Source organism: Mesoplodon mirus (assembly GCF_964341445.2).
Source record: "Mesoplodon mirus genome assembly, chromosome: 12".
Taxonomy (NCBI): Eukaryota; Metazoa; Chordata; class Mammalia; order Artiodactyla; family Ziphiidae; genus Mesoplodon; species Mesoplodon mirus.
The window spans coordinates 35911973-35939129 of record NC_138988.1 but is presented as its reverse complement, the minus strand read 5'-3'; the positions used below and the strand labels follow the sequence as shown (position 1 = coordinate 35939129).

Genomic DNA, 27157 nt, shown 5'->3' with positions numbered 1-27157 from the left:
AATGTAAATGAGGAGAAAAGTTTGCTTAAAACATAATGCCAAGAGAAGAAAAAGATAATTATAAAATGCAAGAGCTTTATGCCTAAGTGCATTAGAAAAATGCCTCTAAAAGAGCAAAATGTTAATGAGGGGTGATCGGTAAACGGGATACACTGTTATAACCTCTTCATTTGTGTATGTTTAAAATTTCCCATAATAAAAAGTTAAATAAGAGTAAATGCCTCTAAGAAGTCAAAAGTAAGTAAGTATCTCTGGGTGGGTCACAGCTATTTTCCTAGCTCAAGTGCGCTCTGTTGCCCTCTGGAGACTTAATTTAAATGAACTGTTAACAGTTTCTAAAGGTGTTTTCGTAAGACATGGGCTCCTTGGGAGTGTCTGCGGCCCCTCCCACTGGCTCAGTGTCACAGACTTCCAGCCCAGCCTCCTTTCTATGAGAGACTCCAACAACCACAGCTCAAAAACAGAGCAACTTTAGGGGAGGAATAAAATCGTTTAAAAGGAGGAAGTAGTGGAAGCATGCAGAAAGGGAAAATAAATTATTTTTGCTTAAACTTAAACAGAACATTTTTTCCTAGAATTCTGATGAGGCAATATTTCTTTCTAAAGCGCACTTCAGATTCTGAAAGGGACTTACAGAAGACTAAATGCAAATCCACCAGAGGCCAGCATCCCCAGCCAAAATGGCCCTCCTCCTCCATGACTCCAACATTTCAAAATGTTGCTGCTGTCAGTGGTAGAGATGCTGCTGTGAAGGCCTCATTTATTAGGTGGCACAGAGAACAGAAGAATGTAAGCTGCTCTGGCAGTAGTTAATTTTTTTGCTATAGAAATACTCTGGTCTATGGGAAAACAAAAATCATAGAAGTTTATTTTCAGTTTGTTTAGACTGAAGAAAATAATCCTATTAGGAAAGTAAGGGACTGCAGCTAGTCACAATTTTAAGACTGATTTTATCCTTACAAGTGAATCCATGAACATAATGAGATGGATCCAAACTGGCACATGAAAGATCCATTTATTTAGTTTACAAGTAGAAAAGGATCATCGTTTAAGAAAAATAATTAGCATTACAGAAATCCAAAATAACCTGATGAATGAAATAAGCTAGTACTTGAACATAAATTATTTAATTCACGAAAAACATGATAAATTATTCCCTGAAGATAACTTTTAACATTAAAAGCCCTTAGAATTTCAGATTTAAGGAAAAAAGCAAAGATGTGAATTTCATAAATAAATTACAGTAGAATTCTAAATCTGTAAATGTAATCACTGCATAGGATTTCATTTTGTCTTTCTTTTTTGGGGGGTAGGTGGAAGAAGTATTTTGTGATCTATCAGTGACAGACCTCACATCCAAGAAACAGACATTCAACCTAAAACCCTAGGCCAATTTTAATTGGGGCCTAGAGAAGCAGGGAAATAGACAACAGAAGTCCCACTAATTCCTACCATTTCCACTATGATCTCCCTCCACATCTTGAGAGATTTAAATGTTGCCATCCCTAATCAAAAATAAGCTTATCAGTAATAGATTCATGTCATAAATATTGACGAGCACTGAACATGAATATAGTTTGCAATCAAGTATATTTAGACCTTGGTACCCTTGTTCATAAGTGAGAAAAGGAGCAACAAGATGCTGGCAATGTGTCTTGGGGGGTGTGGGGGAGATGAGAATGATCTGAGCAGCAAAGGGAGGAGCACTCAAACAGAGGTACCGTAAATACAAGCCTGTCACATCTTAGACCAATAACTGATAGCAGGGCTCTCTGAGTAAGGACTATAATCAGATTAGGAGAGGCCAGTATGATCTTGTAGGTGACAGAGATCTAATCTGGGACACAATTGGGCCTAAACACAGATTTACTGAACTCACGGAAATGAGCACTTAATCACACTAAGAGATCACGGCCACAGTGAAGATATGTTTCCTGTCGTGTTCCATTTTGAGAGGCTGAGTTCACTTTTGTGGTTCAACACATGGATGTGACTAGGCTAAGTTGGAATTTAATTCTTAGCTTTCTAATGTTGCACTCATGATCTCAGATCTTACCCTTGCTATTAATTTAGTTTGTTCCTACATCTAAGTTTATCTCTACATATGAATTAAATAAATACCACCTGTGCTGGATAGTTTATGTTGGTACTCAGCCCCATGTTTAACCTTCTAGACTCTCCCTGAATCATCAGGCGTGAATCTGCATCGCCAGCCCCCTTTGTCAGTTGTGCTCTCACTCAACTCTGGCAGCAGCCCTGGCAGGCGTACAGGTTCCTGCTTGGCAGTGAACTCCAGCAGTATAGGTGAAAAATGGTGGTGTGTGGGCTCTACGCAATACCACCTTCCCCTTTGCTCCTCCAGCCCTTCCTTTTGTATCCAATTCCTAGAATCATACCCCCCCTCCTTTTTTAAATTGACGTATAGCTGATTTACAATGCTGTACCAATCTCTGCGGTACAGCAAAGTGACTCAGTTATACACACAGAATTATATCCCCTTTTGATTGAAGCACCTAGGAGTGGTTTCCTGACTAGACATTGTCTGATAGCCTACCAAATTCAGAATTTATATAATTCACAACCCAGGGTGGGGAGCTATGCTATAAAATATTCATTCATCCATTCAGTCAACAACTTCTTACTGAGCACCTACTGTAGGCAAGACCCTGTTCTAGGTGCTGGAGATACAACATAGACAAAAATCCCTGTGGTCAAAGAGCTAACATTCAAGTGCCGGAGAGAGATAATACATAGGCTAGAGAAGTAAAATACACAGTGTTAGATAATAAATGCTAAGGAGAAAAAAAATAATCAGGGGCAGGGATATGAAATTTTGCAGGAGGTTGAAATTTTCTTTTTTTCTTTCTTTTTTTTTTTTTTTTTTTGTGGTACGCGGGCCTCTCACTGTTGTGGCCTCTCCCGTTGCGGAGCACAGGCTCCCGACGCGCAGGCTCAGCGGCCATGGCTCACAGGCCCAGCCGCTCCGCGGCATGTGGGATCTTCCCGGACCGGGGCACGAACCCGTGTCCCCTGCATCGGCAGGCGGACTCTCAACCACTGTGCCACCAGGGAAGCCCGAAATTTTCTTTTCCTTTAATTGAGGTATAGTTGATTTACAAAATTAGGTACTAAGGGACTTCCCTGGTGGCGCAGTGGTTAAGAATCCACCTGCCAGGGCTTCCCTGGTGGCACAACGAAGACCCAACGCAGCCAAAAATTAATTAATTAATTAAAAATAAATAAAATTGATGATGCAGGCAACTGTACCCTCCTAGGGCATAAACGTTATAAAAAAAAAAATTCTATCTGACTCCTACCAGGTGAGAATATAATTAGCCAAAGAAAATGTAACAATTACAAATTAACTTCCTATAATATTCAATATACAGAAAAATTAATGCCTAACATGCCAGGGTTATAAAAATTTTAATAAATCAAAACAGCAAATGACTCACATATAAGCACTCAGTATAATAACCTTCCTCAGCAATGAAACAGCAAATTAGGGGAACTCAACAGATAGCAAAGTAAAAAGTTTGGGGCCCATTTAGGATATACTGTAATCTTGACAAGCTGCATGCTTATGGACACAAGTTAACAGAGTTTCCCCTCCATCCCCATGTCCTGACTGCTGCTCACTCCAGTTCCAGGCAGGTCCCAATGAGCCTGCCTTCAGTTTCAGATATAATAGCCCAAGATCACTGTAGCTAGTTCTTTGCTTCTTCTGGTACTCTCAAAGAGGGAAAGTTGGTGGGAACCTCACCAAAGTTAAACAGCTTTAGGAGGAAGCAGCACTAAAGATAAAGGCTTGGAAAGGGATTTGAAAAGGAAAAGTTCAGGATTATTGTCTTATTTTACACTGGACCTTGTCTCCATTAAAAACTGAAATGTCGGGGCTTCCCTGGTGGCGCAGTGGTTGAGAGTCCGCCTGCCGATGCAGGGGACACGGGTTCATGCCTCAGTCCGGGAAGATCCCACAAGCCGCGGAGCGGCTGGGCCCGTGAGCCATGGCCGCTGCTGAGCCTGCGTGTCCGGAGCCTGTGCTCCGCAACGGGAGAGACCACAACAGTGAGAGGACCGCGTACCGCAAAAAAAAAAAAAAAAAAAAATAGAGGGTTTTTTCCCCCATAGCTTCACAATTTCCAAAACTTCTCCATTTCCAGGCAGGACTGAGTAGCGGGTGGGAAGGATTATAGGCAAAGTCTAAGTCTGGTCAACCCTCTTTCAGTTCTGTGGTGCCTCCCCTGTTCTCAGGTACCCCCAGTCCTCATACAGATACAACATCATCAGCACTCCCACCACAGTAAGAGCATCAATTCAATTAACAATGGTGGGAGGACGATGGATCCACTGGATTTTATTCTGAAGCTCTAGCTGGGGCTCATGCACCTGCAAATAACAGGCTCTCATTAGTTACATGAGGGCAAAGGAAGTATCAATAGAACTGCCCCATCCTATGCTCATATAGAACCAGACTGGTGATTGCCTCTCTGTAACTACTATCATGAAAAGTAAATCAAATGACTGGAGCTAATGCCCTTCAATTTGACTTTTACTAATGGAAATGCATTTGTGTCAAAGATCTGAAGATGGGCAATTATCCTCGAAAAAGTGTTGTTATAAGTTATAAAGAAAATGAAGTTGAGGAAAGGAATGTGGCTCACCTTAAACAATAAACAGACACTCCAAGCTGCAAAATATGACAAAATATTGACTTCTCATAAAAAAAAAAAATTCTGAACATTCAGAACTAAACTATAACACTGCCCCCCCCAAATCTCCAGAGTTAAAAAAAATTTTTTTCTTAGATCATCTACAAGTTGGCTGTTTATTCATACCTCCACTTAACATATATGTATTCGTTATGCTCCATTCTCAGTACAGGGATGCCATGCTGATGAAAGGACAGACCTGGTTCCTATCTTCATGGAGTTTACAACAGCAAACAGAAGAACAATGCATTAGTGCACTGTCTAGTTTTCCCACAAGGAACAATAAGGAAAAACATTCCTGGAGTAGGTTTTAATATTCTCTACAGTGGGGCTCTAAAACACTTTATAATAAATTAAACTTTTAAATTTAAATATTAGAATGAACTAAAAATAAGATAATTTCATATAGTGATAAGTGCCATGAAGAAAACCAAACAGTAATGAGACATGAAAAGCCAGGGGAGTGGAGGTAAGGATGTTTAGGAAAGGTTTCATTACTGAGCTGACCCCTCTGATGAAAAGGAACTAAATGTAACAAACTCAGTGTACTTGGAGGGACAGAAAAGACATGTGGCTGGATTGTGGGAAAGCAGGCGGAAAAGTGGCAGAGGTGGGCAGGGAACAAATCACAAAGGGCATTACAGACCACAAAAGGAGTTTGGATTTTATTGTAATTACTATGGAAAGCCACTGGCAGGCTCTAAGCCTAGGAGTAACAAGACAGGATCTGATTAAACATCATAGTTTCTTGTTTAGCACATAATATATTTTAGAGTAGAAATAACGTTATAAATGATGGTGCTGCAGTATTGCTTCTATGCTTTCGTTCAGCTATAATTCATCTACTGTCTACTCTCTGCTACGTTGTATGCAAGGTACCGATAAAGAATAAAACAGGGTCTCTCACCATGAGCTCTCAATCTGGTATAGACACTGAACAAATAATTACAATTGTAATATTCACAAGAGGAGAATATGTAGAATACTGTGAGTACCCAGGGCAAAGGGTAGTTAATCTGGCCTGGAGGAGTCCGGGGAGGAAAACTCCACAGGAGACCTGAGTCTTACAGGACAAGCAAGAATCTCCTTAGTGTAGTCCCCTAAGCACAACACCCAAACCACTGGTGGAACATGAGAAAATTTAGGGGCTGTTGAAGACTTTCAAAGTATTTACACAGCATCATTAAGGTGGAATGGGAAAAAGAGTTAACATATAAAACATGCAACTGCAACTTCACAGGTATTGCTTAAAGATGATTTATTAAGAACTTCAAAGGTACAAATTTCTAGTTATAAAATAAGTCATGGAGATGTAATGTACAGCATGGTGACTATAGTTAATAATATTGTATTACACATTTGAAAGTATCTAAGACTGTATGCTAACACATATATATGGAATTTAAGAAAAAAAAATGTCATGAAGAACATAGGGGTAAGACAGGAATAAAGACACAGACCTACTAGAGAATGGACTTGAGGATATGGGGAGGGGGAAGGGTAAGCTGTGACAAAGTGAAAGAGCGGCATGGACATATATACACTAACAAACGTGAGGTAGATAGCTAGTGGGAAGCAGCCGCATAGCACAGGGAGATCACCTCGGTACTTTGTGACCGCCTGGAGGGGTGGGATAGGGAGGGTGGGAGGGAGACGCAAAAGGGAGGGGATATGGAAACATATGTATATGTATAACTGATTAAATTTGTTATAAAGCAAAAAAATTAAAAAATTAAAAAAAAAAAAAGAAAGTATCTAAGAGTAAATCTTAAAAGTTCTCATCATAAGAAAAAAATTTTGTAACTAGGTATGGCAACAGATGTTAACTAGACTTATTGTGGTGATCATTTCCCAATATATACAAGTATCAAATCATTAGTTTTACACCTGAAACTAATATAATCTTGTATGTCAATTATACCTCAATTTAAAAATTAAATTAAAAAAAATTTTTCACTAGCATTTGGTTTTCCCACAACACTGAATATGTGGGTAGTCTAAATATCACTTCAACAAGTGGGTCTGTGCTCTCTGTATATGTATGTGTATGTGTGTGTGTATGTATGTATGTTACCCACTGTGTACTGGGGTTAAAAACTTTTTTTAATACCAACTTTTTTTGCAGCCATTTTTGTACTTAAACCAAGACAACCTTTAATCAAAATTTCCAAACTGAGATTTTGAAAAAACTCCAAATACTCTCCACTTAAGACTCAAAAGTTATGAAAATTTTCCTGATTTGCTTTATTTTTCTATACATATGTGCATATATGTATACTTTATGAGCCACTGGAAAGTGTTGAAGACATCGTGAGACATCATGATACCTCAGCTCTAAACTCTTCAGCTTGCTTCTCCCAAGAATAAGGGCATTCTCATATATAGTCACAACTCCATTACTACACCTAAAAAAAAAAAATTCCTTAAAATCACCTATTATGAGGTACATAGTTTTTAAAATTTTTAAGTACAAAGGCTTTGTTGAGAACCCTGGGAGTTCCCTGGCTGCCTGGTGGTTAGGGTTCCAGGATTTCACTGCCAGGGCCTGGGTTCAATCCCTGGTCACGGAATTGAGATCCCGCAAGCCATTTGGTACGGCCAAAAATAAATAAATAAGAAATTTACTGAAGGAATATATTTGGATAAAACTATTAGATTTACTATCAGTTGTATTTCATTATTTTTATTTTTAAAATGTAATAATGCTTTATAAAATTTAAGTTAAAAAGTCAAAAATTTAGGAACTTCCCTGGTGGTCCAGTGGGTAAGAATCCATGCTCCCAGTGCAGGGGGCCTGGGTTCAATCCCTGGTCGGGGAACTAGATCCCGCATGCATGCCACAACTAAGAGTCCGCGTGCTGCAACTAAAGGTCCTGCATGCCGCAACTAAGATCTGGCGCAACCAAATAAATAAATAAATAAATATTTTAAAAAATAGTCAAAATTTTAAAGTAAATTTTTAAAATATTAAAAGAATAATTATGGTAATCAAATATGGCCAAAAGCATGAGATTGGTACATGCAAGACTGATATTTGGGGAGCCTTGTGTTAGGGGAGGACACACTGGACATGCAGAGGAGAGTATGTGCAGAGGACCAGGGTGTGGGCGTGGCTGGAGGGACGGGCGTGTGTGAGAGGGGGCTAAGCTGGGCAGGTGGGGGGACAAGCTCCTCAAGGATTCTGTGCACATTCCTGAGGAGCCTTGACTTTCCCCTGCTGGCAGCCTGATAAGTTTATGTGATAAAATCAAGTTTGTTTAGAAAGAGCTATCTGGCCACAGTGTGTCAGATGGATTGGAGAAGGAAGGGCAGAGGATGGAGGGTATGGACAACCATTTGGAGGCAACAGAACATATTTTTAACTACAAATACTTAACATTTTAGTTATATTATGGGTTGAACAAACCTGCTATACTGGTAAAGGAACAAAACAAAAACAGTAAAACTAAACGAAGTTTACTTGCATGTTCACGTTGTAGAAGAGCAGCTTTTAGGAGAATAAGATAAGTTAGTAAAGACTTCCGTAAAACTTGAAACCCTTGGGCACTTTTGAAGGTTTCAGCATTTAAAGGAGTTGGCTCTTTTTAATACCTAGTTTCACTTTCCAAAGTGGCTTTCCTTTTCCTTGGCAAGATTCATCGCCGCATTAATTTTATATTTACCAGTCACAATTAAAATAAAACCAATGGGAAAGAGGTGGGGTGCAGAACAGACCAAGTGATTTTCCGACAATCAGAGTGCCCTCAGGCAGTACTGAGCAACTCCAGAAAGCTCCACTTACAGAGTCCAAGGACCAGATACCAGCTCTGCCTCGGAAGAGGAAGAGGGCAGCACCAGGAGGCCTAAGTGGCAGGACAGGATGCTGACCCTTCACTCCCTTTCCACCAGAACTCTAGTTTTACTTATTTTACATATTGGGCTTCCTATAAAGATTTCACTTAACAAAGGGTCCCATAGCTTCTAAAAATGTTTGAAAGCCAAGGAGTCAGAACTGCACATTCTTAAGTAAAGGGTTGGTAATTCAAGAATAAGACTCAGTTCCACGGGAAAGCTGTTGGGGGAAAAAATGGAAGCCATCACTAAGAAGGAAGGTAAAAAAAGACACCTAGGCAGATGGGCCGGCTAGAGGGGTAGCTTTAAGGTAGACTGAGGGATTCTGTTCGGGACCTGTAGATTTTGAGAGGCCAGCGGAGCATCTATAATGGACAGGCCCAGAGAACAGAGGATATATGGATCTGAAGCTCAGCAGAAAGGTTTAGGGGGGGCATACGGGCTAGATGAAGTCTAAATGTGGGGGAATCCACCAAGGGAGGGTCTGAAAAGGTCACAGAAGGCAAAAAGAAAAGGGTCTGCCTCGAGCTAAGATTGTGTGGAGCCAGTGGCACATAGGGCCACTTCAGGGTCTGAAGTGGGCAGTCTGTCCACAGCAGAGCGGGCACAGGCTGGACTGGCAGGGGTGGTACTCAACAGAGCAGAAGCTGCAGAAGGGCAAAGGGACCAGAGTAAAGGGTACTGGCCAGGAAGCAAAAGACTGGACAGTGGGTCCAGGCTTAAAGGGGCTGGAACTCTTTGGGAGAGGAAAAGGAGGTTAACAATGAGGTCAAAGATGAGACAAGAAGAGTAGCGAAGCCTCTCAAGGAGGTAGCGGAAAAAGAATACCACACCAGAACCTGAGGTTTCAGTAGTATAGCTGCTTTGGAAAGAGCTCCTCCCAAAGTTAATAGAAAGCCAAAATCAGGGTAAAGGTCAAGGGGTGGGCGGGGAGGAGAAACGGTTTTCAGAACCCTGTTGTGCCTTAAAGCTCTGGATCTGGCTGTAGGAGTCATGGAGCCCTCCTCAGGCACTCACGGCAGAGAAGGGAGAGCCGCCCTAGAAGGGAAGGCCAGAAGAGCCCACCCAGCCCACTGCTTCCCGTGTCACAACTACTACTGGCAACAGGGCCATTTAAAATTTCTCTCAGTTCACCCAGGAGCCCTTAAGGAAATCCAGGCACAGATAATGCCTAACAGCAGATTAAGTCTGTTGCCCAATTTGTGTACAGTGTTACTTGTATCAATATTAACAATAATAAAAACTTACACATATTTTAAATGCAAATACAAACCATGATTGAGGACTAAAATCAACTTCAAAAGGGAAACAAATGAAAATAATAAGCATCAACTACATTAAGAGGTCAAGGGGTTCAGATATCATAAATGACCATAATAACAATCAAATACCCAAAGTTTTTCATATTTCTAGCTTCAGCTACTAGATCACCTACCCCTGCCCATTTTGCTCAATAATAAAAATGAAAACTGGACTTCCCTGGTGGAACAGTGGTTAAGAATCCACCTGCTAATGCAGGGGACAAGTGTTCGATCCCTGGTCCGGGAAGATCCCACATGCCGCAGAGCAACTAAGCCTGTGTGCCACAACTACTGAGCCTGCGCTCTAGAGCCCGTGACCCACAACTACTGAAGCCCGCACGCCTAGAGCCCGTGCTCTGTAACAAGAGAAGCCACCGCGATGAGAAGCCCACGCACCGCAAGGAAGAGTAGCCCCCGCTTACAGCAACTAGAGAAAGCCCGTGCGCAGCACCAAAGACCCAATGCAACCAAGAATAAATAAATAAAATAAATTTTAAAACTATTCTGGGTAAAAAAATATATAATACTTTGGAATTAAATCGAAGTACTTGTTGGTTAACACTTTAAACTGAATTTCAGCAGGAAAAACTCTTGAGGTATTTTAATGATTGATAAATTTCTCAGTCCATCTCATGTTGTCATTCCAAATACGACTGTCCTGCACTTGCAGCTGCCAACAAACCTCCCTCCATCTCTCATCTAAGACCCTCTCCAAATGTCATCTCAGCCCAAAACCAACTTTCCCAAACCAAGCAGGTACTCTCAACTGCTCTATCCACCCCAAATCAGTCTAGTGATTAACCTTTATCTAGATTAAGCAAACACACCTGCATGCAGCACTGCACACCATGTTAGAAATGCCACTGTATAGCCTTTACCCACACAGTCCAGTGCTTGGCTCTGCAGTTACTCAACTATCAAACCACAAAGTTCAGCAGGGACCTAATACCGTTAGCACAATATATAGACAACATTTTTAAAAAATTATGTCCTTAAGTGATGATCTAAAGTCAAAAAGGGCTGAATAAATTTATAAACATCCTCTTGAATAAAAGAGACTAAAAAGTAACTACAAATCTTTAGGTGCCTTTCAGCAACAGGCAAAGATTTACAATCAAACTTGTTAAAACTCTGCAGTAAAATCATAATTTTTCTTTTAATAACCTGTCTTCTTATCCTCTCTCCCACTTTTGTAAAGCTTAAAAATGAACTTGTAACAACCTGACCACATCCTTTCTATTTTAAACATTTTCCAATGGGGCCAGTTCCAGTTGAAGAAGTATCGAGTCATATCAAAATCCCACTCCCTGAAGCCTAATGGTTCAAAATCTCCCAGGTAACCAAAATCCCCAGAGACTTTCAGCCAATTTAACAGCTATGTACAAGAAGAAAATTTTTTTTCAATTACAAAACATTCCAGTTAGAAAACAAATTCTATTTACAGAGATAAAAATACCCTGCCATAACAAAGCCATACCATTTACTGATTAAATGTTCTTTCATTCTCATTTAAATTATTCTGAAATACTGGTTAACAGCCAAATAAATCCAGAAAGAAAAGTTTCAGGAAATTATAAGATAGAAAAGATTTAATAAAAAATATTTAGCATTCAAAATACCTGCCTTATAGTTTTCTGCTTTCCGGACTGTATTCATTTCTTTAATGTGAACATGACATGAAGTCATAATAAAAAGACCAATGAAGTTTGGACAGTTCAGCTTTTCTATAGACTTCAGAGTCAAAAGACAGCAGCTTCTACATCATCATTCTACAGCTAAGCCCAGTCTAGTTACCACTGTGAAAGCAAAAGTACCCTACAGAAGCTGCAAGATTATGAATAAGAAAAGCATTTTTAAAGAGAAAAATCAGAGTTTACAAAAAAACAAACAACAAAAGACGGAATTCCCTTTCATATGTGCTTCTCATTTTGCATCTCTTCAGTTGCATCTCTCAAAAATTTAACAAATTTTAAGTTAAATATCTGATAATGCCAAAGCTAAGAAATCTAAAAAGAGCCACCAAAAAAGGAAAGGAGGAAGGAAGGGAGGGAGGGAGGGAGGAAGGAAGGAGAGAGAAAAACTGGTGGATCAATAATAACTAAGCGATGAATTACTTTGCTAATGATGCTATGAATCTTGGGGTAGAGTGACCAAATTCAGCTTAGTTTTTGGCCAACTGTCTGACTTAGTCACAGAAAAACACAATTATTCAGCAGAATCATTACACAAAAGAAAATCTTTGAACTTTGTGGACTACGCCCCATACATCCCTACCACAGGCCTCAGACAGTTCCCAACTTTGTATCACACAGATGGCCATGCAGTAGAAAAACACAGACTTTTGTGAGAACTAACAAGAATTCACTTACAACCTCTAACTCCTCTCCTTTAGCAGTAGAAACAAGAAAGGGTACAAGAATATACTAAAAGGCATTTGGGAAGGATAAGCAAATTGCTGAAGTACTTGCTTCAGTGGGGAATGTAAAAAACCCAACTTCTTAGTTCTAACACAAAAAGGTATCTTGGGGCTTCCCTGGTGGCGCAGTGGTTCAGAGCCCGCCTGCCGATGCAGGGGACACGGGTTCGTGCCCCGGTACGGGAGGATCCCACATGCCGCGGAGTGTCTGGGCCTGTGAGCCATGGTCACTGAGCTTGCGCGTCCGGAGCCTGTGCTCCACAACGGGAGAGGACACAACAGTGAGAGGCCCTCATACCGCAAAAAAAAAAAAAAAAAAAGAAAAGAAAAGGTATCTTAATCATGTTGAAATAAAAAAAAAAACACATACCTGATACAATTTTTAGTTACTTTTTGTTTTTGCTTTCATCACTAGAGTTTTAATGATTTGATAAACCAGGCAAATATCCTGCATATATAAATCAAGTTAATTGCCGTCATTTAAAAGGTTGTTAGCTTTATGCCCACATTCTTTAATTCACTGAACTCTAAAAAATCAATTTTCATTTAATTTTCTCAGCAAATTCTAGGCTTTAAGGAACTGATTCATCTACTGACAACTTAAATCTGACTTGTTGGGAAAGTTCATGATTCATCCTTCAAACCTACTGTCTGCAAATATACCTGTATTCCAAAAACGAGAAATAACAGATTAATACAGGCCCCATGTCCACAAGGACTCCCAAGAACCACAGATCCAAACCTGCACAGTACTGCCTCAGCTAAAAAGTGATCTTCTGACTAAGAAGTCACTCAGGTCAGAATTTTTAGTTATTTTAGATATTAAAAAAAAGTAAGAATTGTTATAAAAGCATCAGGATCAGGGCGAAAAGGACCATGACCATAACTCCAGGTTTACACACGTGCTGTCCTTCAGTTTATTAAAGGTGCCCCTTTCACCCTCAAGAGAGTTCTGTTGCGAAGCAAAACTCACCAGTGGTGATGGAAGTCAGTATAGTGGTCACCTTGGGAGGAGGAAGGTGTTTACTGAACGGAAAGAATGTAAAGAGAGCCCTTCGGGAGGCCGAAAATGTTCTATATCTTAATCTGAGTGTAGCTACCAGAGCGTATACATACGTAAAAAGTCATTGAACTCTATGTACTTAAGATTTTACTGTAAGTTAGGCCTCAATAAATAAATGAATAAATATATATATAAAATTTCAAAAACATATTAAAATACATGTGTAACTATCTTTTCAGATAATTACATGAAATCATCCAGACAGAGCTCCCAAGATATTTTCTCAAAATGTATTTTAATAAAGATGCACATTGTGAGCACTTTTATGTAGAACCTTTCAAAGTACAGACCAAGATTTTTTTAATCGTTCACTTTAAAAAGTCACCGAATTTTAGAACTGAAAGCACGCAGAATAATGATCCATTCATCCTCTAACTGCAAATAAGGAAAACCAAATCTGTAAAGGGTAAGAAACATACCCAAGATAAGGCAGCTAGTCAATGACAACAGCAGTAATGTAACTGTTTCCTGATCTTGGGCCACTCCCGTTTCCACCAAGCAGTTACTTTTCTGACATTGTAAACAAACCTCAACTCTGAATCTACCTGTAGCCTAGAAAGATTCAACATATCCCTCAAAACACGAGGCCAACAGGCCCCAAAGTGTATGCAAGAAAACACTCATCTTCCTTCCTCCTGTCAAGACAGTTGACAAATGAACAATTACATTTTCAGGCATTTTGCTTGCGATGCAATAAAGTGTGACATCTGAAAAATGTGGTTCCAGAGGAGAAGGCATATGCAGGGATTGACAAAATCCATCTTATTTCCTTTCAAATCTGATGGTTTCTTGGTTCTCAAGACTATATCACTGCTAAGTAGGGCTCACGAAACCTCGCTCAGGGCCGTCCATCCGCATGGCTTTGAGTGAACCGCTGGGAATAACCCCCACTAAATAAAACGCCTGGCCCTGGCAAGGGTGTCCTACCCCAATCCTGGCGCATAACAAAACGTGCAGGTGACCTGTCCTTTACGGCTCAGTTTTAGAACCCAGTGAGCGGCTGACATCTTGTGAAAAACTTAACATACATCCTTTCCGCGGGAATTTATCTCTGTTCTCACAAGGCGTTTCTGTTCCCCACAGGGCAGGCCCGCCTTGTCAGGACACTCTGCTCGCCTCTCCATAGCCTCTTTTCAAGGTCCAAAACGAGACTTTAAGAACAGAAATCGAAACGGTCACGGACCTCCCGAGCGGCAAGCCCGGCTGGGGTCGAGCAGCGGGTTCCCCGCGAGCCCTCGGCCCGCTCGCGCGGCGCTAGGAAGGCCCAGCGCACTCCACCACGCTGGCCCGAAGCAACCGGTTGCGGCGGCCGCTAGACGCTCAGCGTCCGCCTCGGCCCTGCGAAGTTCGGACCTCCGCGCGGGCGGCGCGCCCCCGGGCCCTGCTGCGGGTTCGCGCCACCGCCCGGAGCGAGCCCGGGGGGCGGGTCCGCGGGGGCTCGGCGGGCGGGAGCGCGGGACGCGCGGGGAGGGGCACGCGGCGGGCCCAGCGCGCCGGGGAACTTGGGCGCCGGCGTTGCCGCCGCCCGGCCACTTTCCTTTCACGCCCCAAGGCTGCCGCGCGGCGCGCTGTCCGCCCGGGACGGCCGGCCGCCGCCGCCGCGGCGAGGCGCCCAGGCGCGCTCCTGGTGCCCGGCAGGCCGGCGCGCGGGGACGCGCCAGGCCGCGCGCGGGCGCCGCGTTTCCCCCCCCACACACACCCGCCCCGCCCCCGCCCCCAACGTGCTGCCGCCGCCCGTTGGCGCCTCAGCCCGCGCGCCCGCCGCCCTTCGGCTACCGGCGGATTTTCGTTGGCAAAGTTGCGCGGCCGCCTCGAGGGGGCCGCCGCGCGGTCCACCGCCCCGGCGCCGCCGCCGCCCCTTCAGGCCGCCGCGCGGGAAGGCCCAGCCGGCGGCCCCGCTTTTTTACCTGTCGGGAGTTTTCGCGCGCGCGCTCGCTCAATCGCTCGCTTTTCCCTTCTCGCTCTCGTTTTCTTTCTTTCCTTCTTTTCGTTCCCCCGTGCGGGCGCTTTTTCCGCTCGCGCCGCCTGCACTCGCCCGCTCGCGCCCTTCTTCCTGCTGGGCTCCGCGGAGCGGGGCGGCCGGCAGCTCTCCCCGCCCCCCTCCACCCGCGCTCCGGCGGAGGCGGCGGCGGCGGCGCTCCGCGCTCCGACTCATTCCAATATGGCACGGGCGCAGGGCGCATGCGCCCGCGCCCCCCCACCATCCGCGCTCCTCCCGGCAGCCCGCGCCCCTCGCGCCGCGCGCGTGGCGCCCCCCGGCCTGGCCTCCCAGAACTCGCCCGCTTGTCTTCCCGCACCGCTGGGCTGTTGCGGGAGGAGAGGCGGCCTCGGACTGGGGTCCTGGGGGGTCCAGCGCCGCCAGTCGCCCCAGCCCCACGTGCCTGCAGCCCACAACTTGCAGCGGACACCCCCGAGGCCGTGGCGCAGGGCAAGCGGCGGCGCCTCCGGCCCCCGACGGCGCTGCGACCCCGCGCTGCCTGGCCCCGACAGGGAGACGCGCCCCCAGGGACCCAGCGCCCACCCTGTCCCTGCTCCAACCCACGAGGGACGGGCCCCCCGCGCCTCACCTCGGGTTGTGGACAGAGCCCAGGGAACCGGGTGGCGTCCCTGTGTCGATTTTGGCGTCCGAGCCGGGGCGAAGCGCGATGCTGTCGTCCGCACGTGACAGCCTCCGGCAAGATGGCATTAGCGGAGGAACGGACCGAGCGACAGCTGGATACCAGATCGGCGCGTGTTGCCGTGGGAGAGGGCTGCGTCCGCCCGCCTGGCCCACGTCGGAGACGTGGCGCGACCCTTGAGATCTGGGAAGGCACCAAGTGCCCCCTGTCTGCGAAGTCAGACCCGGACCCCCGGCACACCCGGTGTCTCTAGGCTTCCGCAAGAGGCGCCCTGTAAATCCGAGTTTTCCTGCCGCTCGGGGCCCCGGCGAGGGGGCACAAGACGGCTGCCGAATTCCGGCGGGAGTGCAGGGGGCCCGGGGTCGGGACAGAAGCTCGAAGGTGGCTACAAGCCAGCCCCGCAACCCGAGGTGCCCACGGGCGTTATGTTCCCCGAGCTCGCCCCTTCCCCAGCGAGGGCAGGTGCCAGTGGGACACCCCTATCCCCACCTGCTCTGGAGAGTTCCATGCAGGAAGGAGTCCCTGCACCATGGAGACCCAGGAGTGCCTGGACTCCCGGGCCCAGAGAGGAGGTCTCCGAGAGGGCTTTGACGGCTCCTGCCTTTCGGGGAGGAAGAGGCGCCCCCACCGCAAGAAGGAGGTCTGGGGTGCCAAATGCGGCTCAAATCACTTCCTACTGACCTCAGCCACCGCGCTGGAAAATATTACCCCACTTTACAGACAAGAGTTGCTCAAAGTCACGCTGCTGGCTAGATTTGAATCCAGTTTTTTTGTTTGTTTTTGTTTTTGTTTTAACTGCCACTGAAAAGACAATAAGAAAACCAGGGAGAAAGAAACATGCAAAAAGAATAAAGTAGTATCCATAATACTACTACAACATGCAACTTTTCACACATGAAAGCTTCCGCTTATATGCACGTCTTTACATAGTTGCAACCACACATTCCCTTTTGTGTTTGCTACCATCGCTAACATTTTTCTTCTGGTCACACGATTCATTTTTAATGTGTGCAGGTATCCTCATGCATTCACTCAGTCTCTTAATATTGCCTATTTTGGTTCCTTGTAATTGTTTGCTAATGTGTATCTTAGTTCTGCACTTGGAACAAATTCCTGGCAGTTGAATAACCAGGTGGAAGTTTAAGGAACAGCAAGGTGTTCTTGCCCCGCAGTGCCATAGGGCTTCCGAAAGAGCTGCCCCACTTACTCTGCACCACCCAGGAACAAGTGTAAAAGAGTTCAATACACATTTCTAAGCGTTGGGTACCATCATTTTTTCTCCCCTATTTTAACAGTGTCTATTGGTATTTCAAGGTTACTTCAGTATTTCTTAGACGACTTTAAAAAGAAATGTTTTTTCCATGCATTTACTATTCTGTATTTCCCTTTCTGTAAATGATCTGTTCATATCCATTCATCTTTTGGGGACTTGAACCTCTTCTAACATTGAATAAGCATTTTTTATGTTATAGATATTGCTCTTCTGTCATCAGTGATCCAAATATTTCCCAGTCCATTGTTCTTTTTTGTTTTATTCAATCTGTCATTCCGGTCCTTTGTGATTTTTAAAAATTGTTTCAATGCAGACAAACCTTTCTTCCACCCATCTGATAGTCTATTTTCTGCTAGTTTTCTAAAACTTCATTTTACATCTAGTTCTTTGGTGATTATCCGTGGCAAGTTCATTTTGCTGTGTGGGGTAAAATATAGATTTAACTAACCACCATCATCACCATCATCACCATCAGTTTTTATGCAGTCGCCATTAATTAAATCTTCCCTTATCCTTTGCTTAGTAAAATCTACTTTTATGCTAGGCTTTTGATTTTGGTTGGTCTATTTCTGAATTGTCCATTTCCTTTCACAGACTTTGGTTTAAGCAAATACCATGTGCATCTAAATATTGGTTCTTTGAAATAGGTTCTCACATCTGGCAGGGCTAGAATCCTCCTCATGGGGTCTTCTTTTATTCAGAATATCACTTGATATCCAGACTGGTTTAAGTCCCTACACATTTTAGGATAATCATACAGGGCTTAAGAGTGCTGGCTTTGGAGGTGCGATCACCCAGTTTCAACACTCACCAGCCCTGTGACCTTGGCAAGTTGCTTATCACCTCTAGGCCTTATGGTCTTGGTCTGTAAAACGGGGATAAAAGTAACACCTGCCTCACAAGCTCAATGCCTGTCATATAGTATATATATATATATATATATATATATATATATATATATATATATATATATATATACTCAATAAATATCAGCATTGTTATTGATATTTTTAGTTCCAAAAAAAATTGGGATTTTGCATGGAGTTACATTCAACCTGTGAATTCATTTAAACAGATCAAATATTCTATAATATTTCATTTTCCCAACCAGGACATGTGCTATCTTTCCTCCAAATATTTTAAAACTCAGACAGAAGCGAGGTCCCTCATTGACTCCAGCCTCTCTCTGTTGCTCACCTTCACGACCCCTGAGGAAGAGGAAGAGCAGAAAGCCACAAGGAACAATTGAAGACTACCATTTAAGAGAGTCTGGCTTGTGCAGGGCCCCGTGTAGGTGTGGACATGTGTGCACATGCAGGAAATCTTCTTTACCCTTTGCAACATCCCCCAGGGCAGGTCATGGCATTCTCTATGGACAAAGAGCAAACTGGGAGTTTCCAGATCACTCAGTGAGAGCCAGAGCTAGACCACAAACCTGGTGGACCAGCCCCTCAACCCCTCTGCCGCTTGGAATTTCGTATAGTAGTTATTCACAGAGGAGGCAATGCCAGAGGAGCATGGAGGAAACTGACTTCTGATCATGGCACACCCCTGCTCAAAAGCCTCCCAGGGCTTCCCGTTGCACTTTGAAAAAGCCAAAAGACTTACTTTGGCCTCTGAGACTGGCCCTGGCCACCCTACAAACTCACCAGACACCACTTACTAGTCTTGCTTGCTGCAGTTCACCTGTACCTATATCCTTTCCATCCCATAAGTATGACAAACCCCTTCCCGCCTCAGGACCCTTGCACACTCTGTTCCCACTGCCTGGGACACTCTCCATCCCACCTCATGCACCCACCTTCACATAGTTAGTACCATCTCATTGTCCCAGTATCTGTTTAAGAAGGTAGTCTCCTGGACTTCCCTGGTGGAGCAGTCATTAAGAATCCGCCTGCCAATGCAGGGGACACAGGTTCTATCCCTGGTCCGGGAAGTTCTGACATGCCACAGCACAACTAAGCCCAGGCACCACAACTCCTGAGCCCGTGTGCCACAACTACTGAGGCCCGCAAGCCCTAGAGCCCACACATGGCAACTACTGAGCCCACACGCGGCTTCTACGGAAGCCCGCCTGCTCTAGGGTCTGCACACCTAGAGCCCGTGCTCCGCAACAAGAGAAGCCACCGCAATGAGAAGCCCACGCACCACAACGAAGAGTAGCCCCCGCTCACCGCAACTAGAGAAAGCCTGTGCACAGCAACAAAGATCCAACACAGCCAAAAATTAACAAATTAAATAAATAAATAAATAAATAAGGAGGTGGCCTCCTTAGAGAAGTCGTCCCTGCCCACTCCACCTAACAGGTTCTCTCTCTCCCCACAATTGGTACCTATCATTTATATCTGTATTTTTGTCATTTTGGGGGGTTCTGTCACCCTTGTCTAATAACCCCACAGACATCAGTCCCCCTGAGGGCAGAGGTGTGCCTGTTTCATTCACTATGAAGCTGGCCCTTTCCCTGAGAGGCAGCAGGTTGATGAGAGGGTGGCTAGTGGGTCAGCTGGCAACATCCGAGACCAGAGGTTGGCACACCCATGACGTACCCTGGCCATTCCCCACTCAGTCTCCACTTCCTACTGGTTCTGGGGGTGGAGGCTATGACCTCCTACCCTCACTGACCAAGGGGTCAGTGTGTGATCATTCCGTATGAACCCCTGTCCCCTGCTACTTCCAAGCAGTCCTACTCTCTGCAGGTGGGTGTCAAGTCAGGGCCTTGTTCTGAATGAGAGCATGAGGGCCAGGCCTGGACTCTGGGGACCCACAGAACCCTCAGCCAGGACTCGGGCCCATTTTCCACCCAAAAAGAACTTAAAGTTCTGCAGCCTCCCAGGCCCTGCTGTCAGCAGCCCTCCATTGCCACTGACCAGCCAGCACCCTTCAATCAGCCCAAGGGAAGCAAGTCACATGACGATGCCCTGTGGCTAATCATGCAAAGGATCAAGTAGATCACCACCAAAGAGTCCCTGCTCACACCATGCCACTCTCCATTGAAGCCCAGTTCACTATGCTGGCCCTGCTTCCCTAGGGGCACAGGCCACTGTCACGTGTCCCTTCAACACCTGCCCGGCTCCATCTCCACGTCTTGGCTCCTGCAATTTCACCCCACCAGGCATCCCTCTCTCCAATGCCATGTTGTAAGGGAAAAAGCAGTGTGCTTAGAGGCACACAGCTTGGGGGTCAAGTCCAGATTTAGTCACTGTTTATTTATGAGACCTCCTTTTTTTAAAATTTAATTTAATTTATTTATTTTTATTTATTTATTCATTTTTGGCCACGCCGCGCACCTTGCAGGATCCTAGTTCCCCGACTAGGGATCGAACCCGGGTCCCTAGCAGTGGAAGCACAGAGTCCTAACCACTGTACCACCAGGGAATTCCCCAATAAGACCTCCTTTATGGGACACTTCATCTCTCTGGGCCTCAGTTTCCTCATCTCTATAAAAATGGGGATAAAGCCACCTATCTTGCTGGGTCCTGAGAATCCAAGGCGGTAATGTTCATAAACACTCTTTGCAAACTGCGAAGCACAACAGAATTATAATAATTGGCCTGGTCCAAAGCCACTTCCTGCAGGAGGCCTCCCAAGATCTCTCCACTTCCTTCTCTGTCTACCCAGGGCACTTAGCTTGCTTTTCCCCAGTCACCTACCTTGGGAAAAGCACAGGCTCACCAGACCCCATTTCCATCCTTGAGTATCACAAGCCCAGGGCTATGCACAATTCATTCCCAGCAATCTCTCTCTACCTCCACAGCTCTCTTTTCCCAATTCATGGAGGAAAACAAAATTAATGGGCACAATGTTCTCAATTTTATATTATTGGGCCATGCAATTTTCCTGAGCCTTTTTGCCCCTTCAACTTCTTATCTGCTAACAAGATAAGGGCACAGAACTGGTGACCAAGAACACTCATCAATGCAGGGAAAACAAGGCTGGCATTTATCTTTGGGGTGATGAAATGTTCAAAAATTAGATATGGTGATGGTTGCACAACTTCATGATATACTAAAAACTGCAGAACTGTATACTTTAAAAGGGTGAATTTTATGGTATATGAGTAATATCTCCATTTAAAAGTTGTATGAGAGAAGTCTGCAGTGACTGGTTCTGAGGACACAAGCCTGTAGCCCTTGGATCAAATGTGGCCCCAGGTGGTGCTTTACTTGACCTGCACAGTGAGGTTTTTTTACAATACTCTTTTTTTGGGGGGGGTAATTTGCATAGAGTAAAATGCACCCATTTTATAAGCATGCAGTCTCTGAGTATTGACAGAGGTAACCACAACCACAATCAAGATACAGAGCATTCCATCACCCAGAAATTTCCTTCCATCCCCTTTCAGTGACTCCCCTGCCCACAGGCAACCACTGATCTGACTTCTTTTCTTTCTTTCTTTTTTTTAAAAATTTATTTGGCTGCATCGGGTCTTAGTTGCGGCAATACTGACCTGATTTCTATCTCCATAGTTAGTGTTGTCTGTTTTTAAAAGATTCATCATAGAGTGATATCTTTTCGTGTCTGTTTTTGGGATTCATCCACATTGTTACATGTATCAGAAGATTATTCCCTTTTCCTCTGATGTTCAACCACTCCTTTATTTCAGGTTAAATAATATTATTTTAATCACACAGAATGCCCAAGGAATGAAGATTCAGCACCTCTCTTTTCTACTGGTCTTCAAAATATTGTACCCGTATCAGTGAATTTTTGAGCATACACCCTCCAGTATGTTTATTTATGTTTAAATCATTATTTTATACACACATACTATTATATCTAGTAAAATATTACATGCCTTATAAAACATACACAATATATAGAAATTTTAAAAGGAAGAAGTAAAGGTAAGATAAATACTACTTTAATATAATTTTCATTTTATTTATCAAAGGAGTATAATCATTTTGGCCCTCACAAATTATTATATTAAATGATTATTTTTAACAATATTAAAAATATACATTAAAAATAATAGTTAAAAAAAGGAATGGGATTGGGCTTCCCTGGTGGCGCAGTGGTTGAGAGTCCGCCTGCCGATGCAGGGGACACGGGTTCGTGCCCCGATCCCGGAAGATCCCACATGCCGTGGAGCGGCTGGGCCCGCGAGCCATGGCCGCGGAGCCTGTGTGTCCGGAGCCTGTGCTCCGCAACGGGAGAGGCCACAGCAGTGAGAGGCCCGCGTACAGAAAAAAAAAAAAAAAAAAAAAAAAAAAGGAATGGGATTAAAAATGCTTCTTTTTTTACACTGCTGAAGTATAATTGAAGTACAATAAACTATACATATTTAATTTTATAATCTGATTAGTTTTGACATATGAATATACCTATGAAAGCATCATGACAATCAAGAAAACAAATACTTTCATCCCCCACAAAAGTTTCTTCACATTTCTTTACAATTCATCCCTCTCTCTGTGAACATCCCCAGGCAGCCACTGATGTGCTTTTGTCACTACAGTTTATATTGCATTTTCTAGAATTTTATATAAATGGAATTAAATAGTCGGTACTCTTTTTTTGCCCATCTTCTCTCATACAACTTAATGATTTTGAGATCCCTCCATGCTCTTGCATGGAACAGTAGCTCATTCCTTTTTCTTACTGAATAGTATTCCATTTTATGGGTATATCACTATTTGTTTATCCATTCCCTTGTTGATGGGCATTTGGGTTCTTTCCAATTTAGAGCTATTATGAATAACGCTGTTATGAACATTCATATGTAAGTCTTTCTGTGGATGTGTGTTTTCATTCCTCTTTGTTAACAGTATATATATTATGTAATATATTAAATATAATGTACTAGAAATATTCCTAATTATTAATTAGTAATATAACATATGATCTATGAAAATATATAATAAAACAATATGAAATACTAAATGTATAAGGATATGCATGTGTGATATGAAATGTGTAATATGTAAATGATAATATAATTTATAGTATATAATAAAATATAATTAATATAACATGTATTAAATATTTTGAATATATATAATAAATGTCCCATCAACAGTCATACACATTAAAAAGTATATCTATATCACACACATACATATATATGTAAATACCTAAATACACATACACACTTTTATCTGATGTGTATGTCTTTGATGGGACATTTAGTCCCCATTCCCTGTGGTCCTCTACCCAGCTGTTCTGAAAACCACATTAAAAAGAAGCAGTCACTCAGGCTTGACCCCAGAGAGGTCACTTCCAAGACTTGGAGGTCAAGTTGGGGCTGAGGAGCTGGCATTTGGAATCAGGACACCAAGGCTCACTATGCTGGCCAAGGGCTCCTGTATTTGGCTGCTTACCGTCCAGGAGCCAGGAGGGAGTAGAGAGTAGGGCCAACTCAGGCATAGAACATTCTCCAAGCCTGTCATGGCCTCCTGAAGGGTCAGAGGTGGGAGGTTCATGAAGAGAGCTGGCCATTGGGCCCTTGGAAGGGAGTTAGCAGGGTAAGCCCACCAGGAGAGGAAAGAGTAAAGGGCGACATGACAGTGGACCCTCCCAGCCTCTCCCCAAAGCCACCTGCTGGGCTTGGGCAAGCGCAGCCTTCATCCCTTTGATGCTCGGAGTCCTTTCTCCATCCCCTGCCTGCTTGCCATGACTGGAGACCACAGTCCCCGCCTGTCCCATGCCCTCCATCGCACTCCCTGCCTCTTCCCATGCTGCCATTTTTCCTTTTTTATTAAGGTATAGCTTACATTCAATAACTATTAGGATATTGGTATGAATCTATAACATGTTAACATGGACATTCATTATGTTTGTTTGATGCCTGTTAGAGCAACAGGGAAGCTTAATCTCCCTGATAAACAAGAGCCTCACAGTTACCTGGTGGGGCTTCCAGCCAAATGTGTGGTACCACTTCTAGGCCCCCAAACTGTTTCCCTGCTTGTCAGCGCTGGGTGGATTTGGGAGGAAAGAGATTTCTGCATAATACAGACAAAATCAGAGACAATGCCAATGGAGCTTGCTTTACCCGGTAGCTTTGTACAAAATGAAGTGTAGCCAATTGAATTCTAATTTTCTCATTACTTACTTTATAATTCCTGAGATGTGTGATCTTCATTCCTGTTGGGTCTTGCTCCTAAGTCCTCAAATTTCCGTTCTCCACTGTCTTCAGTCAGTTCTGGAGCACAAAACCTGAGACAGTCACTTTTAACTTCCTGATATCAATTATTTTATCCTTATAATCTGGCTAGTAACATTTGGGCTGTTGAAAGCAGAGCAATGCACTCAAAGATGTCTAGAGGTTCTTTCAGCTCTAAGATTTGGGATTGGGCTATGAACAAGATTGTGAATATTTCAGATAAGGAGTTTTCCAAGCAGCAGAGCCAGACTAAATCATTCATGCATGCTTCCTCTCACTGATGCTGGCTCTGTGCCTGCACAGGTGGGACTGAGGTGCACAGACAGATCTATTAAATGGCCAACGCAGAAGTGCTCCCAGCTGAGTAAAGTCCTCCCTAGGGTTGGTTTAATGAAAGGGGGTCCTAGAAAGGGCCTCTCTCCAAGGAAGGAGGCCTGATTTCCTCTCCTGAGCTGGGAGCAGAAAACCTGAGTCTGCTTGTCCCTTCTGTCCCAGGGCCTGGCTTTTCCTCTGTGCAGGTGGGGGAGGAGGAGAGGCTCTATAGACCCTCCCACCTTTGTGCTGGGTCCTCTGATAGATTCAATAGGGCAGCCAGGAGGCACTGCTGGGGAGAAGCAGCCTTGGCAGGTGGGGGCAGGCTCTCTGCAGACAGCAAACGTCTTGTGCACTGTTCTTGGTGGGACCCCAGCAACTAGAGGATTAAGTAAAAGCATGCAAGTAAAGGTCTTCTGTGGTGCCCAATTTGTAGTCTCCCACATCAGCCATATCCTCCATTGTAGGACTCTGGGTTCCTGGAAGATGCCTGCCACCTCTAGCAGCCAGGCTCACTTCCAGATGGGAAATGGGGTGGGCTCTTTGAGGCAACGGAGGGTCTGGAACAGAGGGACTTCCAAGGATGAAGAACAACTGGAATTCACATTCATTGCTATTGTCAGTTTCCTATAAAATTAAACACACACTTACCCTGTGATCCAGTTTCTCCACTCTTAGGTTAAATTTACCCAAGAGAAGTAAAAACACACCCACACACAGAGACTTGCACAAGAATATTCAGAGCAGCTTTATTCATAATAGCTGAAAACTGGAAACAACCCAGAGGCCTGTCAACAGAAGAATAGGTAAATTGTGGTATATTTATACAATGGAATACTACTCAGTGATAAAAAGGAATGAACAAATGTTAGACACAGCAACATGGGCAAATCTAAAAGACATCATTCTGACCAAAAGAAGCTGGACGTAAAAAAGAACATGCTGTATGACTACATTTACTTGATATTCTAGGACAGCAAAACTAATTTCTGATGATGGAGGTCAGAGTAGCAATTACTTCTTGGGTAGGTGCTAGAGACTGGGATGGCACAAAGGAAATTTTCTGGGGTGATGAACCTTGCTCTGGTCATGGTTACATGGGTGTCCATCTGAATGAGAGTCATCGGGTTGTACAGTCCTGATTAGTGCTTTTTACTGACTGTAACTTATTCCTCGATAGGAAAAATAAGCCTCCAGGATGCACTCCGAAATGAGGAGCCTCTGGGGGAGGGGTGCTGCAGAGAAGCAGGCAGAGGCCCCGTGTGTGCGCACTAGCGCTCCCTTCATCCAACCCATCCTGCAGGAGCCTGGCTGGGAATTGATCTTCCTGGTTCTGGTCTCAACCGAATGTCAAGTGCACTGGCTGGTGAATGAGATCATACACATGTAAGTGGCAGTTTACAGCATGGAGGGCTTGGAGGCAGATCACAACCGGACAGGCCACATCATGCCCTCAAGTCAGCTGGGCCATCTGTCACCACTAGACTCTGGGCTTTTCTGAGGCCCCAGGACTGCCTGGCTGGGGTGGGGCATAAGGTTAGCTGTAGCCAACCTTGCTGGGAAGGAGGGGCCCAGCCCAAGCCTCCACTAAGGGGTAGCCCTGGTGCAGAGGGTGACAGGGATTGACCTTAACAGACCTTAGCCACTGCACCCAATATAGACTAATCTCATCTTTGTTTTTTCCTGCCCTGTCTTCTCCCCATGCTCAGCCTGTCCACTCCTTTTTCCATCCAAGCACCAGCCCTTCCTCAGACTGCCCCCTACTTGTTACCTTCTGAGCACTGGTTCTGCAGAAGAAATGACCCCAGGGGGCCCACACCCACACCTGTGGCAAGACATGGTTTTCCACATGTGGAAACACATATCACACACACACTCATTCACACACATCCCAGGAGGATCCCCGGCAACAGGCGTGGATTTATAGACGTGTACAGGTGCCTACGGCCATGGGCACATAAACTATTGCCGCCGTGATAACAGTCACCATTTATTGGGTGTCCACTAAACACTGGGCAATGTCTGATCAGCGACTGCTTATGGTCCACTTCCCATGTGTGCAGTCCTTGGCTAGATGTTTTGTCCATGTGTGGATTCATTCAATTCTCACCACAACACTGTGTGGCAGGTAGTATTCTGCCTACTTTACAGATGATGACACAGGAGCTCAGAGAAAAGTCACCTGCCTGTGATCGTCCACCCAGACACTCAACATAACCCCAAAGCACTGCAGCCAGGCAGAAAGCCCAGTCCGGCCGCTGCCCCCTGCACTCCCTCTCTCCCTACCCTCTCCTCACCCTCTCCCAGGTGGGGTCTCCTTTGGTCAGAGGGAAGCAAGCCCACGGCACCCCAAGAATGGGCTTCTTTGAAAGCCCATTTCCATCATCAAATGGGCTTGCTCTCTAGTTCCCTGGAGCTCTTGGTGGCTACTGGCCAGCAGATCCTCAGTGCTGTTTGGTGGGGTGCGGGGGGGAGTGGGCATGGAAAAGGCACGGTGAGCTCAGGGAGGGCTGGCAAAAACATCTGAGA

General features: G+C 44.5%; 1 protein-coding gene across 1 annotated transcript in view; it reads right to left on the bottom strand.

The window, feature by feature from the left end:
- Positions 1-15539, bottom strand: part of SFMBT1 (Scm like with four mbt domains 1) — a 129049-nt gene extending 113510 nt beyond the window's left edge. The window contains 2 exon segments of the mRNA XM_082638774.1: positions 15231-15289; positions 15291-15539. Of these exon segments, the coding sequence (XP_082494900.1) occupies positions 15231-15289; positions 15291-15478 (247 nt within the window). The 5' untranslated portion in view covers positions 15479-15539.
- Between the last annotated feature and the right edge of the window lie 11618 nt (positions 15540-27157).